Source organism: Xenopus tropicalis, chromosome 1 (assembly GCF_000004195.4).
Source record: "Xenopus tropicalis strain Nigerian chromosome 1, UCB_Xtro_10.0, whole genome shotgun sequence".
NCBI classification, from domain to species: domain Eukaryota; kingdom Metazoa; phylum Chordata; class Amphibia; order Anura; family Pipidae; genus Xenopus; species Xenopus tropicalis.
This window is the reverse complement of record NC_030677.2, coordinates 86,401,021-86,418,721: the sequence shown is the minus strand read 5'-3', so window position 1 is coordinate 86,418,721 and position 17,701 is coordinate 86,401,021. Positions and strand designations below refer to the sequence as shown.

At 37.5% G+C, this 17,701-nt stretch overlaps 1 protein-coding gene across 6 annotated transcripts in view; it reads left to right on the top strand.

Moving 5' to 3' along the window:
• wdfy3 (WD repeat and FYVE domain containing 3) overlaps window positions 1-17,701 on the top strand; it is a 206,293-nt gene that overhangs the window by 125,818 nt on the left and 62,774 nt on the right. For 4 of the 6 annotated variants that reach the window (XM_012955308.3, XM_012955305.3, XM_004911065.4 and 1 more), the window contains 9 exons: window positions 250-411; window positions 681-775; window positions 1,623-1,743; window positions 5,131-5,348; window positions 6,014-6,249; window positions 7,835-7,969; window positions 9,698-9,877; window positions 11,737-11,970; window positions 12,739-12,838. In XM_012955308.3, coding sequence (XP_012810762.1) covers window positions 250-411; window positions 681-775; window positions 1,623-1,743; window positions 5,131-5,348; window positions 6,014-6,249; window positions 7,835-7,969; window positions 9,698-9,877; window positions 11,737-11,970; window positions 12,739-12,838 — 1,481 coding nt within the window. The remainder of the gene's footprint in view (window positions 1-249; window positions 412-680; window positions 776-1,622; window positions 1,744-5,130; window positions 5,349-6,013; window positions 6,250-7,834; window positions 7,970-9,697; window positions 9,878-11,736; window positions 11,971-12,738; window positions 12,839-17,701) is intronic. The other 2 variants (XM_012955309.3, XM_004911064.4) reach the window with 2 other exon arrangements.

Genomic DNA, 17,701 nt, shown 5'->3' with positions numbered 1-17,701 from the left:
TGGTATTCAAACAATAGCACCAAAACTTAATGTGGAACTAAAAACTCCCCCTGGGACAAAATTCCAAAAGTCTTTTTAAGTATTACTTTTTGGTTTCATCAGAATTTAATTGTGAGATATCCTAATTTAGAGGGGCCCTGAAATTTTCTGCAGGGCCCAGTAACTTATAGTTACACCATTGCTCATAGTACACTGTAATTGCTTTTTAATTATTTTGAATCAGTGTTTATTTGTGTTGGTTTATTGTAGTGAAGCTGCCAAAAATGCAAAATTGATGAGGGACTTCCAGCTGATCCCTAAACTTCTGCTGACCCTGCGAGACATGTCGCTCTCCCAGCCCACACTTGCTGCCATTAGTAATGTTTTGAGCTTTCTTCTCCAGGGCTTTCAAAGCAGTAATGACTTGCTCAGGTATTTATTACAAAAACATGTGTTTTATTTTATTACTGTGAAATGGGCCTCTTGTGTAACAGCATAAAGTAGAGGCCATTTGCAAATTGTCTTTGTATGTATGAAAATTTATTTTAATGCCCTTTAAATAAATTGTAAATATAACAAAAATATAACACCATTTTTACTAGCTGTTCTTAATTACTGGGGATTTTAAATGTTCTTATTGCTCAAGTAATGTGTTTTGTCAATGCAGATAATGTTTAAACTTTCTACCCTTGCTTATGTAGGTTTGGCCAGTTTATCTCATCAACCTTACCTACGTTTGCTGTATGTGAGAAGTTTGTGGTTATGGAAGTTAATAATGAAGAGAAGCTAGAACCAGGTACATTCATTGTGGTTTTTATTTATGTTTCAGGTAGGATAGTGTTTGTTTTTAATTGTTCTCTACCAAGTTCTCTATATGATTGTTGACTTCCAAATGTGTCTTGTCAGATATCATGATGATGTTTTTTTTAGCCATTTCTTTAAGACAACCATACATGGATGTATCCTGCTTGATGGATTGGTCTTGGTTCTTATTTAAATTAATGGGATAAGGTTTAAGGGGAAGGCACACAGAGCTACTTGTCATTACTCTAAAACCAGAAAATACCCTGCCATAGACAATGCTGAGAATTGCCTCTGGAAAAACACATGTAGAGACAGACAATGCTGATCATTTACTGATAACTATTTTAGTAGCCATGACTAATTGCTGCTACTAGTAGCTCCCTGTGTCTTCATCCTTAGGTGGTGTGCGAAAGTTTGCTGTCAGCTGAAATAAAATAACAGAGAGCCCAGCCTGTGTGACATGAGCATAACACAAAGTGAAATTTGTTGATGGGGGTTGCTGGAGGTGGTTATTTAGGAAGTTGGTGCAGGGAGGGACATAATAAAAGTTTGGGCGTTTCTGTGGAAACTAGTTGCAGGGGATATACTGACAGTGGGCAAAGTAGGTAGTTGTGGACAAACAGGGAGGGACCTGTACTGGGAATTGTGCATGGAGTTTTCTTGACTGTACGTGCATGTGATGTAAGGGGTGTTGGTGGGGCAGAGTGTGTCATTTCTATATTTTTCATCTTTGTACTATCACCCTTAGTGAATATTTGCTAACTCTTAGGTATATGTAGGAAATTCACACAAGGTGCCATGATTTTAAAATTAATGTCTGCTTTTCTGTGTTTTGTAAGGAGCAGATGATGATTTCGGAGGACTTGTATCTGCTAACCTAATCATTTTAAGAAACAGACTCTTAGATGTGCTCCTTAAACTCTTGTATACTTCCAAGGAAAAGACCACTGTGAATCTCCAGTGAGTATTGGGTGGGGGGCAATTTTGTCCAATATTACTTTGAATTTTGAAGTTGTTGAATTAAAAATGATTCTCAGCAAAGACAATCTGCATAGTAAAAGACAATTTTGTGGTAGAATGTTAGAGACTGCCTACTGCAGACTTTATATCCCGTATGATGCCTCTTGTAACAAATTTATACATTAGGGAGACAAAACAACCTCTCTGTAAGAGAATGGCCCAACGTAGGAGGGCGAACTCCTTAGGACAAGACTCAACAGTCTATCTACATCTTAAGGAAAATGACACTCGTTTGAGGACTGTAACATGCTTATTTTGGACCGAGAAGACAGATGGTTTGAAAGAGGGGTGAAAGAAGCCATTTATGCCAGCCTGGAAAAGCCATCCCTGAACAGAGGAGGGGGGCCTGCGACACCACTTATCATCAATATGCAATACCGCTTGACATCCGTAAACTGGCAGTTTCAAAACAGTCCACACTTCCAGTCATGTACTTTGAAGGATTAACACCTGCATCAATGAAATTCATGGTACCATTGTGACTGGATCATACCTTCTTACACCTGTCTGTTTCAGCCAACACTGATCTGAATAAGTTCAATGGAACCATTGTGATTGGATATCTGTGACTGTACTACCCTCAAGGGTTTAAATACTGGTGAATTCCCTTCCAATTAATTGAACTGAAGAAGCCACTCTGATTAGTGGTGAAACGTTTTCAAGAAAAATGGTCAGAAAAAAAAGTCCATTTGCTTTAGACTGCATATCATGACCTGGATGAATGAGAATCTTCATAGACTCTTGTAACAAAGGAGTAAAACATACCACCAGTAGCTGTGGTGTGAATAAGTATTCATAATTTTACTGTCAGATTGCAAAGGCCACAGACCAGTGGGAACATGATGGTTGTTCACTGATGAGTTACTAGCTCCCAGTATTTATTAAATTGCCATATGTACTTTAGAATTAGGCTTTATACATAGTTTTAAATGTCCTGTAACTTATATTTGATTTAGAAATATATAAAAAAAAAAATATACATTTTGTATAACTGCCATAGTTCTACCTAAAATTTAACTTTTTGTAATATATGAATATATCAGGGGTATTTTTTTCTGCTTGTCTGAATCACGGCCTTTAAAGCTCAGTATGCTCTTGAAAAATCCATCAAGAAAGCCGAAAAAGAATACTCTGACAATCAAGGCAAGAATTTGGCTAATAACTCCTGTAATCTTTGGCAAGCATTTCAAGACATTGCTAACTACAAAGGCAATAAAAGTACCTACATACCCATAAATACCAATCTTACGGAAGATCTCAGCAACTTCTATGCATGTGTTGAAACTAGAGAGAAGGTTCCAGCTGAAATATTTAATAAAACATCAACAATCCTGTCAACAGATAATCAGACTACACAATCTACCCCTCTTATACATGTTTCCAAACTGGATGTTCTCATATCCTTAAATTGGTCAACCCTCGTAAAACCACAGGTCCAGGTGGAGTCTCACCAAAAGTTCTTCAAATTTGCACAGATCTCCTAGCTGAAACATATGCAGACATCCTTAATGCTTCCCTTAAGCAAGCCATAGTACCCCACTGTTTTATGACCTCTATGATTATACCTATACTGAAAAAAAATTGAGAGCCTCAACGACTATAGGCCTACTACACTAACATCAGTTGTTATGATGTGCCTTGCAAAACAGGTACTCAAAAGTATCAATTCTATTATTCCAAAGTCTTTGGACCTACTCCAATTTGCATACCACCCAAATAGATCTACAGAAGATGCAGTTGCCCTAGCTCTGTACTCTGCTTTACTACACCTGGAGAAACCCAACACATACATATGCATGCTGTTACTAGACTACAGTTCTGCTTTCAGCACTATAAATCCACACAAACTCATTGACAAACACTCACTCTGCCCCAGCACCTCTGTAACTGGATTCTTGATTTTCTTACTTACAGACCACAGTTTGTCAAGGTTTGGGAACTGCTTGTCCACTACAATCTTAACCAGTACAGGCACACCACAAGGTTTAGTCCCAGACTTTTCTCCCGATACACTTCTAATTTGTTTATCTCCTGTGGATAACTGCAAAATCTTCAAGTTTGCAGATGATACAACCTTGGCCTTGACCTCATTATTATATAGACCGCTTGTGTTTGTGACATTTTCAAGAACAGCAGGAAACATGACCTGGTTCTCAACACAGCAAAAACAAAAGAGATTATCATACATTTCAAAAAACGACTGTATTAACATGAGCTGCTACCAAATGAAGATGTAAAAATTGAGCAGGTTGAGCATCAAATTTCTAGGTTTACATATCGCAGATTTTTTAAAATGGACTGACAACACTAAACCCATAATCCAAAAAGCTCACCAACGTCTTCATTCCCTTAGAAGACTGAAGCGATATGGAGTCAACAAGTCAACACAAATTACTTTTTATAGAGCCACAATGGAAAACATTCTAACTGGAAGTATGTTAGTGTGGTATGTCTGCATCACACAACAGGAAAAAACTATCTGTGCAAAGAGTGGTTAAAACTGCTGAATGGATCATAACCACCACACTTCCATCATTATCTGACCTAAATACTGCCAGATGCAAGAACAAAATCGAAGCCATTGCCAGTGATTCAAGTTATCCAGGGCATGGACTGATAGTCCGGAATAAGCCCAACTATTCTGTTAGGCACAAAAGGCCTGAAAGTATAAAAACTAGGAGTAAAAGCCTATCTAACAGCTTTTTTCCCAGAGCTATCAGACAAATGGCAAACAAGCTCAGGTGACAGGAAATATACAACCACTAGCACTCATTTCACTCATAAACTCTCTGCACTGTTCATATATTCTAATATATATCTGTGCTCACTGTACTCTAGTTTCATTAATGCAGTGGTGCTCAACCCTCCTAATGCCGCAATCCTTTAATACAGTTCCTCATGTTTTGGTGACCCCCAACCATAAAATTATTCCTTAGACCATCGGAAATATGTATTTTCCAATGGTCTTAGGCGACCCCTGTGAAAGGGTCGTTTGACCCCCAAAGGGGTCCTGACCCACAGGTTATGATTAATGTATAAATGTTCTCTGTAACTTTGTAGCTCACTCAGCACTCACAGCACTTTGCCATTTTAGTTATAATTATGCATCACATTCTAAAAGTGTGATTGTGTATTACATTGTAAAATATAAATGTGTCTTACTGCCCTACCCTGCACAATAATTCCTATGTACTTCCTATACAAATGGCAATAAATTCCTGCTTGTCATGACTTGATTATAATTATTACTTTTAAGAAACAAACTGTTATCTAAAATTGCAATATTTTTAATGGGAAAAATTAACTGGTTTTTTTTTCCCGATTAAGAGCCTGTGAAGAGCTGGTAAAGATTCTTGGTTTTGATTGGGCCATCATGTTTATGGAAGAGCACCTGCATTCTACCACTGTCACTGCAGCCATGAGAATTCTTGTGGTGTTGCTTAGTAACCCGTCTATTCTTCTTCGCTTTAAAGAAGGTGTGACCGGAGGAGGGTGGCTTGACCAAACGGATTCTGTCTTGACCAATAAGATAGGCACTGTACTAGGTAAAACTCTTAATAAAAAGAATTTGAAAAATTCCTAGCTTTGTGTAAGAGTAAACAACTTAAATGAAGAAAGCTAAAAGAATAGGTAGAATTCACAATGTCAAAGGTTTGAGTACATTTATTATTTTCAGATTGCCACAATACCTTCTTCTATTATTCGACTAATGAAAAATTAACCTTTTAAGTGGTCACACAATGCATAACCTTATTGTTTTATAATTGACTTTTAAGAACCTGGCAGGGGGCATGGCTTTGTGATTTAGGAATGTGGTCTAACATGATTAGAGGTGTGTCCACCTAAACAGCACGGTATACTGAATATTCAGCAGGATGGGGAACTTTTTAAAAATATCTTCCTGTGCAAAAAGATACCATAAAACACTGTCGTCACTGGTATTTCCCTCTATAAACACAGTTCTGCTAGAAATTGTTATCCTTTTAATAGCCATGATGTCCGTTAGGAGTAGACTGTTTATTACAAAAATAGAATTGAATCGATCATCATGCTATTGCAGTTTGTATTTCTTTTGTCTATGATTTTACCTTTAGGATAATTATAAAAATGTTTTTTCTTTACATTGCCTTAATCATTAAATTAATACTGTATACATCAAATGTACTCATCACCATGTCGTTCATTAATAATGTTCTAATTTTATTCTTAGGATTTAATGTGGGAAGGAGTGCTGGCGGTAGATCAACTCTCAGGGAAATTAATCGTGATGCGTGTCATTTTCCTGGCTTTTCAATTCTTCAGTCTCTTCTCCCCAAGCACACAAATGTCCCTGCACTTTATTTCCTCCTTATGACACTTTTTCTACAACAGCCAGTCACTGAACTGCCTGAGAACCTGCAGGTCAGTGCACCTGTCATCAGCAGCCGAAGTAACCGCAGTTGCCAGGTAGGAATTATCCAGTAAGGCATGCATCTTCTCTCCCCTCCTTTCCTCGCCTCACCAGGAGTCCACTTAATGCTTGTTTTATACAGGTATTCAATAGATCATGTTCAAGTTAAACATACTACTGTCATAGTGTGTTGTAATATTATTACTTGCACAGTTCATTTTCAGCCTTCCCTTAATTTCACCTGTTACTCCACAGTGCAATTATTTTTATACTTTAGCAGTTTGTATAAATAGAGATTGTTACGCGTTATTCATGGTTAAATGTTGCATTAGATTTGATTAGAATTATTAATGCACAAAGATCATTATTCAACCTGTTCATTTTTGAAATCCAAAATATTAGTTATCCTAGACTTTCTTAACCAAGTGTAATGTATAGGGCTTTTGAATAGCACATATATTTAGCCTAACCTTATTCACATTTTATTTTTTTGTCCACCAATAATTTTAGCAACATGATGCACATAATGATTCACCTAAAAAGTGTTATTTACTCCAAAATGTTGTGCACTGACTTTTAAATAAATGGGCTCATTGCCTTGTGCCTGCCCTGTTTGCATGGGCTCAGGTTCCTTTCTCATAAGTACATGATTCTCATTGAACCTGGATGTTGTGGGAACTGGATCTACCGCAAAATGGTTTTTAATGAGGTTGGTGTTTTGCAATGGTGTGCTCATTTTTCTTGCTTTAAAGGATATGTAAGCCCTACATTTTCTTACCATGTATATAAGTGGGGCATATCTCCCCCACCCAAACCATACCATTTGTACTGCATATATCCCCTCGTTTTGCCAGTACTGCCACATTTTCCTAAAAAAAATAGCAGTTTTCAGCTACCGCCCATTTTGGCTCTGACACATCATCAGTGACATTTACATTTGCAAACAGCACATGTGCACTGTAATGTTCTTGCAATCAACAATATAGGCTTACACTGGCGGAACTGCTTGGATTGAGCACTGTCACAGTGCTGAGCTCAGGAGAGGAGGGTTAGGGGAAAAACATGTTTCTCCAATAGAATGCATAGCTAGAGCAGTTTCTATGGAAACCAGCAATGCCATCTCTTTATTGGCTGCTAGACTGGAGGGCGTGTTTGAAGAACTGTGCATGATCAGTAGCCAACATCCAAAGTAAAAACAAAGAGTTTACATGTCCTTTAATGTAAAAATAATGCATCATTCACCAGTACTGTGATATTCCGGTGTCAAGAAGTACATTTCGTTTTGACAAGCTGGTCTGTAAATTCTTTTCTTTTATATTTGTTCTGGTAAATAAGCCCTTCCACATGGGCCTTGGGCAACATACCAATGCAGTTCTCGCCCAAAAAGGCTTTTAAAACTTTCCCACTAGATATCTGCCTGGTTTTAAGCCATATATATGAGAAAGCTTATGAGAAGGCCCATAAATGTCCAACTTAAGGGGCCCAAATCAGAAACTCAAATCAGCCCCTGTATGGCCAGTTTTAGTTCCTTTGTCCTACTGCTCTTTCTTTAAGTTATTGCCCAGTAACAGATAGCAGAATAGAACTGGGGTTTTCATTGTACAGGTGCCGCAACTTTTTAAGACTATTTTTCCTATTTAGTTTGACTTGGACTCTATCTGGACTTTTATCTTTGGTGTCCCGGCATCCAGTGGAAATGTCTTTTCTTCTATCCACAATGTTTGCACAGAGGCAGCCTTGCTCTTGCTAGCCATGCTCAGGACCATGCTTAATTCTGTAAGTATTTCAGCCCCAGTGTATAGCACCACCAGACCAGCCTTGCTAACACAGAAGAATGTCCACTTCAGTTGGAAAAAAAACAATGCTTGTATTATTCATATTTCCTTGCTATAGTTATTTAGTTTTATAGGTAAAAAAAAATGTGTGCAATGAAAAAAAACAAAAACATTTTACATAATTGCACGATCAGTAAATAAAATGTTAGTAGTGTATTACTTTACAGAGCTGCGTTTAACTAATGCTCTTAAACAGCGGTAAAGGAGAAGAAAAGTTTAAAATCATTGGTGGGTGCCAAATGTTAGGCTCCTGCCAGTAATTAAGATTGTTTACTTGATACCCGGTCCTGGTGCTCCTATTAACAGAAAATCACACCAGCCTTCTCCTTTCGCTGCGATCCGGGGGGCCCACATATGAGCAGTAAAAGTGCGGCTTTTCACTCTGCTGTGCATGCGCAGCTGGTGGAAAGAAAGAAGATGGAAGAGGATCACTTGCCTGCATGTACTCCGGGCTGGTGCATTTTTTATTTTTTTTTTGCTAACAGGAGCACAATTTTGTACCCCCTCCTCCCCCAGTGATACAACCTTTCCTCCTCCTTTAATGTATTGTGTTGTATGTATTCATATATCCAAACTGCAGACACACATTCCCAGCAGAAACAAACACTTGCAAAACTACCAAATGCAATCTCAGATCAAATGTGTTTTAGCAGACACAATTCTTAATTTTGCCAATGGCAGGGTATTTTCTTATATTTACTAGCCGTGACAAGTAGCTGCTTCTAAGTAGCCCTGTGTTTCTTCACCCTTAGGAAAAGCTACTCAGCCATTTTATTACCAATTGATTAGTACTATAGTGCAAGTTAGAACAACAGTTATTCTAAAGATTCCGATGTGGTTCTGTTCAGTAGTTGAAGCATTCTGACTTAATTTTGTTTACAGGGCGTAAGGCAATTTCCTATTTTTTAATTTGCATTACTAAATTAAACAAATTGTTCTATTAATAAAATACATTTGGGACAAATGCCATTTGTTCTGCTGATATTAAATGTTGCCTAACACATGTAGAATTGTGAGTTTTAGCTTTTGATCTAATTCCATATTATAGTTATAACATTAAGAAGAAAAAGGACGATTGTGAATGTTTGTGAATTTCTCCATATGACCACCTTTTGTAACATTAGCATATTATCATCAATTACCTTTTATTGATCTAAAATAGATATACTGATGAAAGCAGTTGTTTGGTTCAGTACTTAGCTATTGCAGTGGTGCATGGTGCATGCACTTACCCCTCATTTGGTCCTCAGATAATTCACAGTTTAGTAGTTTGTTACAGCTAAAAGTAAAGTCTCTGGGGAAATATTTTAGGAAGTATTTCTGAATTTAAGTATCTCTTCTTAGTTTATATGTAGTAGGGACATTTATATGAACAAAAAGGTGCATGTTTATTGGTTTCTATATAAATCCTTAGCTTTTACCATATGAAAAGCCTTCCTACAAGTTTGTGTTATTGTTTACAAAATATTTTAGCTACATTTCTTAATTAAAAAGTTATTTTTCTGCAGCCAGCTTCCAGTATGGTCTTAGTGGGCTATGAAATGTCTTTTTTTTTTCTTTAAAATAACTTTTCACGTTTTTCAGTTAATACTTGAGTGATATCCCAAAATGACTCATTTAGTAGCAGAGCAAACCTGTATTGTCCCTATCTGATATCATTTCATTGCAGCCCTGGCAATCTGAGGAAGAGGGATCCTGGCTACGGGAATACCCAGTCACTTTGATGCAGTTTTTTCGTTACCTGTACCACAATGTTCCAGACCTCTCACCAATGTGGATTAGCCCAGAGTTCCTTTGTGCACTTGCAGCATCTGTATTCCCTTTTAATATACGACCATACTCCGAAATGGTAAGTTGATTTTCCTTTGATTTGTTTGCCTATATTTCCTGGAACCAAAGTCTTTTTCAAATTTAAATACCAATTTCTTGGTAAAAAAAAAAACAACTTTTTGAAGAATACACGATTTTAAAACATATACTTTTTTTTATTCATTGTTTGCAGAGTAGGAAAAAAAGTATTCTTTCTACTGTATGCCTGCTACAGATTTTTATATTAGTTGGTTTATATAGAACAGATAGAGGATCTTTTATCTGGATTTCCCATATCTAGAAAGTTCTAAAAGACAAGAAAGACATCTAATATAGAGCACCTTTTGAGCTAATTATGGTTTAAAAAAAAATCTCTGTAATATTAACAGTACCTTGGTGATCCAAATTACAGAAAAAAACCCTTATCTGAAAAAACCCAGGTCCTAAGCATTTCATATAATAGATCCCATACCTGTATACAATACAGAGAAAATGATTATGAACAGGCTTGATCCATTGGCCAGGTACAAGATATTGGTGTATTTAAAGCAAGAAAAAAAATGGCTGCCCTCTGAGCCTTATATTAGATGTACTAATCAGCAGTGTTAAGGTGGCCATACACGATCATGTTACCTAAGGGTTACCTAAGGGATTTAAGCTGACAATTCAAATCCTTTAGACTGATTTGGCAGCTTATCTGCCTGTGTTTGGGGCCTCCCCAATCGATGTGTCGATCGGGCAGGTTTCATTTTTCTGTCGGATCAGGGACCACATTGGCTCAGTGATGTGGTCCTTGGTCCAGTGGCTCCTATGCCAGTCTTTGTGATTTGATATCCTTATAAAAACATCCTTAATTTCAACTTCATTGAAAGACCCAATTTGCACAGAATCACTCAAGTATTTGGCATTTAAAGACTCCTGAACAATTTTCACTCAGAACAATTTTTTATGGCCAACAATTTGGCTGCTTAAGAACCACAGAGTAAGTGGACCCCAGAAAACCATATATTTTAAAAAATACATGTTCCTACATAAAAATTATTTTGATAGTTGCAATAAAATCACAGAAATAAATTTAAAAAATCATTGATGTGTGATTAGCGTTAGTTTTACTAAAAATGTTAACTACCAACCGGTTGTGGAGTTTTAATTGTAAAGTATTCAATTCTGTCTGTTATATACAAATTCTTCAGCAGCCCAAGGGCCCTTCCATCCTTTCTATTTACTACTTATTTTTTAATTATTGTTAACATATAACCAACATCTTCTCTAGCTCTATACTGTATAAATTGGCTATTGTTCACATTAGTCTCTCTGTCCCAGTGAATCATAAAGGGGTCCTTAACCAATAAACAGTCCGATATGCATAAATATTATTTGGAAGTATTTGTTTTAAATGTATTTGAAAATTTAATAGCTATAAAAAGCAGGCATGTGGTTGTATGTAGCTACCCAGGGTATAATTTGTATGTAGCTACCCAGTGTATAATTTTCCCGAACTTGCATGCTTCAGGTTGTTTGTTTGAAAATTATTAATGTATAATAATGCACCAACATATTCTGCAGTACTGTGCAATACAAATTCTTACCAATACTGAAGGTAAAGAGAGCTACGTTTATCGGAGATTAGCATCTAAAAACCTCATAATTTTATGTATAATTTAATATAAAAAGTCATTAGTATAGACATAAATTTAGCATTATATAGGCTTGCAGTGGACCCACATTAAATGTGCATCATATTCCCAGTAATCTAGGTGTCTTTGGCTTATGTAGTCATATTGCAGGGATCACTATATGTTATTTTTACATTGTGGTTGCTTAAATCTCAGTGATTAGTTACCCTTTTCTAAAATACTGCATAGTTTGAAAATTAAAAAATAAACTTCCATTATGTAGGTCACTGACCTCGATGATGAAGTGGGATCTCCAGCTGAAGAATTTAAGGCCTTTGCTTCTGACTCTGGCATGAACAGGAGCCAATCAGAATATTGCAACATGGGAACCAAGACCTATCTAACCAATCACCCAGCGAAGAAATTTGTGTTTGACTTTATGCGTGTTCTAGTGATTGAAAATTTGTGCCTGACTCCAGCTAGCAAGCAAACCCCTCTGATAGACCTGCTCTTAGAGGTATGAATTCTTTCTCTGTGGGTTTCATAGCTGTCTCTGTATGCATGCAGGAGTAACTTTGAGTCTTTGTAACATTTGGTATGTAAAATGTAGTGTGACCTTTGCGAGCAGTGTTGACTGTAATTAGTTTAGTTATTTTATTGAAAAAATGTTTATAAACATACACTTTTTAGTCCAGTTGAATAACGTGTCAAGTTACTCATAAGACTAATGGCAGATGTCTCATGTTTTCTCTGGCCTCGGGGAAAAAAACTGCTGGAGAAAGTTTTCTCTGCCAGTAACATAGTAAGTTGGGTTGAAAAAAGACATACGTCCATCATGTTCAACCATAATGCTTATAAATACCTGCCTAACTTCTAGTTTATCCAGAGGAAGGCAAAAAACCCCATCTGATGCCTCTCTAATTTGCCGCAGAGGGGAAAATATTCCTTCCTGACTCCAAGATAGCAATCGGACCAGTCCCTACTACCAGTAGTTTTCTGCCTGGCTGCACATTGTGGCTCTTTAGTTTGTCATTAATCTCTTGCTCTGTGCAGGATGGTAGATATAAGGGCAGGGCCTCAGAACCTCATGTTGACCTGCTTTTGTACCCTTTTCCATTGGGTGCCATCCACATGTATCTCAATTGAGTGTTATTTCATTTACTGAAAAAAATACCAAATGATTTAATACCAGGGCCTCAGACAGGACTGATACATTGTTGTTCACTCCTAAAACCTATAATAATACAGATAGACAAGTATATGAACAAAGTTATTGTTTTTGCAGGCCTCACCAGAAAGATCAACAAGAGCTCAGCAGAAGGAGTTTCAGACTTACATACTGGACAGCGTCATGGATCATCTGTTAGCTGCGGATGTCCTGTTAGGTATTTGTTTAATCAAATGTTTAATCTGAGTTATTTAAAGTTCATATTCAAATTATTTTTTACAGTTTTTTACAGTTTTTTTTGTCTAATCTCTGTAAACAACTGATCGATCTCATCTGCGATCTGTACTGCAGGCATAGAGACACAAACATTATTTAGGGAAGCTATATGTGTCCACATTTACATATCTTGGCATAGGAACACTTTCTAAACATGCCATATAAATAATCTAGATTGAAAAATCACAGAAACAAATACTTTAATTTTAAAATATTTAAATATCACATATTAACAACATGTATTTTATAAAAAAGGTACAGGGAATTACCAGATCACTAGTGTGGATGTAGACTTGGCAATAAAATGCATGAGTAGCTTTCCTTCTCCTTTAATGCAGATACACATAGTTACATAGGGTTGAAAAAAGAGTCCATCAAGTTCAACCCATCCAAGTAAACCCAGCACACACAACCCACACCTACCAATCTATACACTCAGATACATAAACTATATATACAACTATTAATACTAGATATTAGTATCACAATAGCCTTGGATACTATGCTTGTTCAAGAACTCATCCAGGCCCCTCTTAAAGGCATTAACAGAATCTGCCATTACCACATCACTAGAAAGAGAATTCCACAACCTCACTGCCCTCACCGTGAAAAACCACCTACGCTGCTTCAAATGGAAGCTCGGTTCCTCTAATCTAAAGGGGTGGCCTCTTGTGCGTTGATCGCTTTTATGGGAAAACACAACACCCCATATCTACCTATAATCCCCTCTAATATACTTGTACAGAGTAATCATGTGGTGGCAAGGTGAGGCCTTACCAGGGACCTATAAAGAGGCAAAATTATGTTTTCATCCCTTGAGTCAATGCCCTTTTTTATACAAGACAGAACTTTATTTGCTTTAGTAGCCACAGAATGACAATGCCTGGAATTAGACAACTTGTTATCTACAAAAACCCCTAGATCCTTCTCCATTACCCCCAACAAACTACCATTCAGGAGATAATTTGCGTTTTCCAGTTTTCCAATTTTGTCAAATCGCTCTGCAAAGCGGCAGCATCCTGCATGGAACTTATAGTTTTGCACAATTTAGTGTCATCAGCAAAAATAGAAACAGTACTGTTTATGCCCACCTCCAGGTCATTAATAAACAAGTTAAAAAGGACCAAGGACCGACCCCTGCGGTACCTAACTAACGACACTGGTCCAATTAGAAAATGTTCCATGTACCACCATTCTTTGTAATCTATCCTTCATCCAGTTCTCTATCCAATTACAAATATTTTTTTTCTAGGCCAATATTCCTCAATTTGATCAATTTGATACCTTCTGGGAGGTACTGTATCAGACACTTTAACAAAATCCAAGTAGATGACATCAACTGCCATTCCAGCATCGAGGTTCATGCTCACCTCCTCATAAAAGGCGACTAAATTAGTCTGGCAAGATCTGTTATGCATAAAACCATGCTGGCGCAAACTTATAGTATTGTGAACTGCAATGTACCCCTATAGTTTTCAGGCTGAGAACGGGATCCCTTTTTAAATAACAGCACCACATTAGCAATTCGCCAGTCTCGACCTCAACAAATCCTGAAAAATTAAGTAGAGAGGTTTGGCAATCACAGCGCTAAGTTCATGAATCCCATCCGGTCCTGGACCTTTGTTTACCTTTACATTTTTAAGTCTCTTGAATTTCCTCCTGAGTGACCCATGCATCAGTAGCTATATTACTAGAACTGGGCATATTAAAAGGGAAGCCCCGTTCTCATCAACCAACTTACCCCTCTGTGATAATAAGGTTCCCACCTCTTCTTGCTTCATTTTTTTTTTTTTTTTTTTACTATTCACATAATTTAAAAATAATGTTGGATTCTTTTTACTCCTTGCTGCAGTATCCCTTTCCATCTCTATTTTTTTGCATCCTTTATTTGCTTTCTTGTACCTGATGAAAGTTTCTGCTGTCCCAGCTAACTTGAATGCTTTAAAAGCACGTTTTTTCTTACCCACCTCGACCCTAACACTTTTATTCAGCCATAAAGATTTTGCTTTGCTATGCCTCTCCTTGCTTACAAGGGGAGTATACTGTTGCGTATACTTGCAAAGCAATGTTTTAAAGATGTTCCATTTTCCTTTTGTGTCTACTGGCACGTATAAAATAGAGCGTTTTAGTTAATCCCTTATAGAGCTGTCTCTGCAGCATTATCTCAAAGGAGACCATGTTGTGATCACTGTTCCCCAAACATGATCACATGATTCCTGTCCTTATAGTTTGAATGAAAAAGCTAGTAAATCCAAGTTATTGCTTAAATTTTTTACTATAACGTTTTTCATTTCACCATGAGGTAATTGAATGATGTTGCCATTGATCCAAAGGGGTCTTATACTCACCCTGGAAACTGTAGGCCTATTAGATTAATACCTTTCATAGTTAATCTTTTGTTATTGATATCAAGGGACAATATATACATTTTAAATTACTATAAGGATTTGTCAACAAGGGTTTTATTTATTTTTGTACTAGTACAGTGCCTAAATGTCCTTATCATAATAACAGTTTTTTATATATGCTCATACAGATATGGGATCCATTATTTAGAAACTGCAATCCAGTTCTGTTCAGCTCCAAATTATGGAAAGGCCTCTTATATGTCCATTTCAAGTAGATAATTATATTTTTAAAAATTTTCATTTTTCTCTGTACTAATAAAACAGTACCTTGAACTTGAACATTATTTAGTTGCAAAACAATCCTTTTGGGTTTACATCCTAGCAACAGAATAAAAAATATATACAATGGTACTAAAATAATTATCATAAAAGGCCACTATTATATTGTACAGTGAGGAACATAAGTTTTTCAACACCCTGGCAAGTTCTCCCACTTAGAAATCATGGAGGGGTCTGAAATTCACATTGTAGGTGCATTCCCACTGTGAGAGATAGCATTTAAAAAAAAAAAAAATTCAGGAAATCACATTGTATTATTTTTTTTAAAGAATTTATTTGTATTGCACTGCTGCACATAAGTATTTGAACACCTGGCAATCAGCAAGAATTCTGGCTCTCAAAGACCTGTTACTCTGCCTTTAAATAGTCCAACTCTACTCCACTCATTAATCTAAATTAGTAGCACCTGTCTGAGCTCTTTAAAGACACCTGTCCACCCCACAGTCAGTCAGACTCCAACTACTACCATGGGCAAGACCAAAGAGCTGTCAAAAGACACCATAGACAAAATTGTGGACCTCCACAAGGCTGGAAAGGGCTACGGTGCAATTGCCAAGCAGCTTGGTGAAAATAGAGCAACTGTTGGAGCAATTGTTAGAAAATGGAAGAGGCTAAAGACAACTGTCAGTCTCCCTAGGACTGGGGCTCCATGCAAGATCTCACCTCGTGGGGTATCACTGATCAATGACATGAAGAGAGCTGGGACCATAGTTTCAAAGGTCACTGCCAGTAGAACACTACACCGTCATGGTTTCAAATCATACATTGCACAGAAGGTTCCCCTGCTCAAGTTATCACATGTCCAGGCCTGTCTGAAGTTTGCCAATGACCATCTGGATGATCCAGAGGAGGCATGGGAGAAAGTCATGTTGTCAGATGAGACCAAAGTAGAACTTTTTGGTCTAAACTTCACTTGCCGTGTTTGGATGAAAAATAAGGATGAGTTGCATCCCAAGAACACCATCCCTACTGTGAAGCATGGGGGTTGTAACATCATGCTTTGGGGGTGCGTTCTGCGAAGGGCACAGGACGACTGCACTGTATTAAGGAAAGGATGAATGGGGCCATGTATTGTGAGGTTTTGAGCAACAACCTCCTTCCCTTAGTCAGAGCATTGAAGATGGGTTGTGGCTGGGTCTTCCAACATGACAATGATCAGAAGCACACAGCAGGATAACCAAGGAATGGCTCCGTAAGAGTCATATCAAGGTTCTGGAGTGGCCTAGCCAGTCTCCAGACCTAAATCCAATAGAAAATCTTTGGAGGGAGCTGAAACTCTGTGTTGCTCAACGACAGCCCCGAAACCTGACAGATCTAGAGGAGATCTGTGTGGAGGAGTGGGCTAAAATCCCTGTTGCAGTGTGTGCAAACCTGGTCAGCAACTACAGGAAACGTTTGGCCTCTGTAATTGCAAACAAAGGCTTCTGTACCAAATATTAACACTGATTTTCTCAGGTGTTCAAATACTTATGTGCAGCAGTGCAATACAAATACATTCTTTAAAAATTATACAATGTGATTTCCTGATTTTTTTTTTTTTTTAAATGCTGTCTCTCACAGTGGGAATGCACCTACAATGTGAATTTCAGACCCCTACATGATTTCCAAGTGGGAGAACTTGCAAAATCGCAGGGTGTGCAAATACTTATGTACATACCCTTTAATAATCAATGGTCCCCAAAGAACTTTCAAAACATGAAAGGGATCTCATCATTGAAAGGTATCAGTCAGGACAGAGGTACAAAAAAAAAGTTTCCAAATCATTAAACATTCCATGGAGCATGGTGAAGTCAGGTGGAGAAAATGTGGTTCAATAGTGACTGTACTAAGATCAGGACTACCCTCCAAGATTAATAGAAGAAAAGGAAAAAACTGCTCAGGGGGTCCTCCACAGCTAAGTATTTGAGGTCTGGGAGAAATTTGGAAGAGAACCAAATGGGAAGTTGTCTAGTGGAGATGGCTGCCAGTCCAATAAATAAAGCCCCTCATTTCCTGTCTCCTGTAACAAGTCACAATGATATTCAGCAGACTCAGGTTAGCCTTTTTCCAACTGGTCTGGGTCTGAAAAGCCCTGCCTCCCATAGCTCCACAGCCACCAGTCACATGTTTTCTTTCAT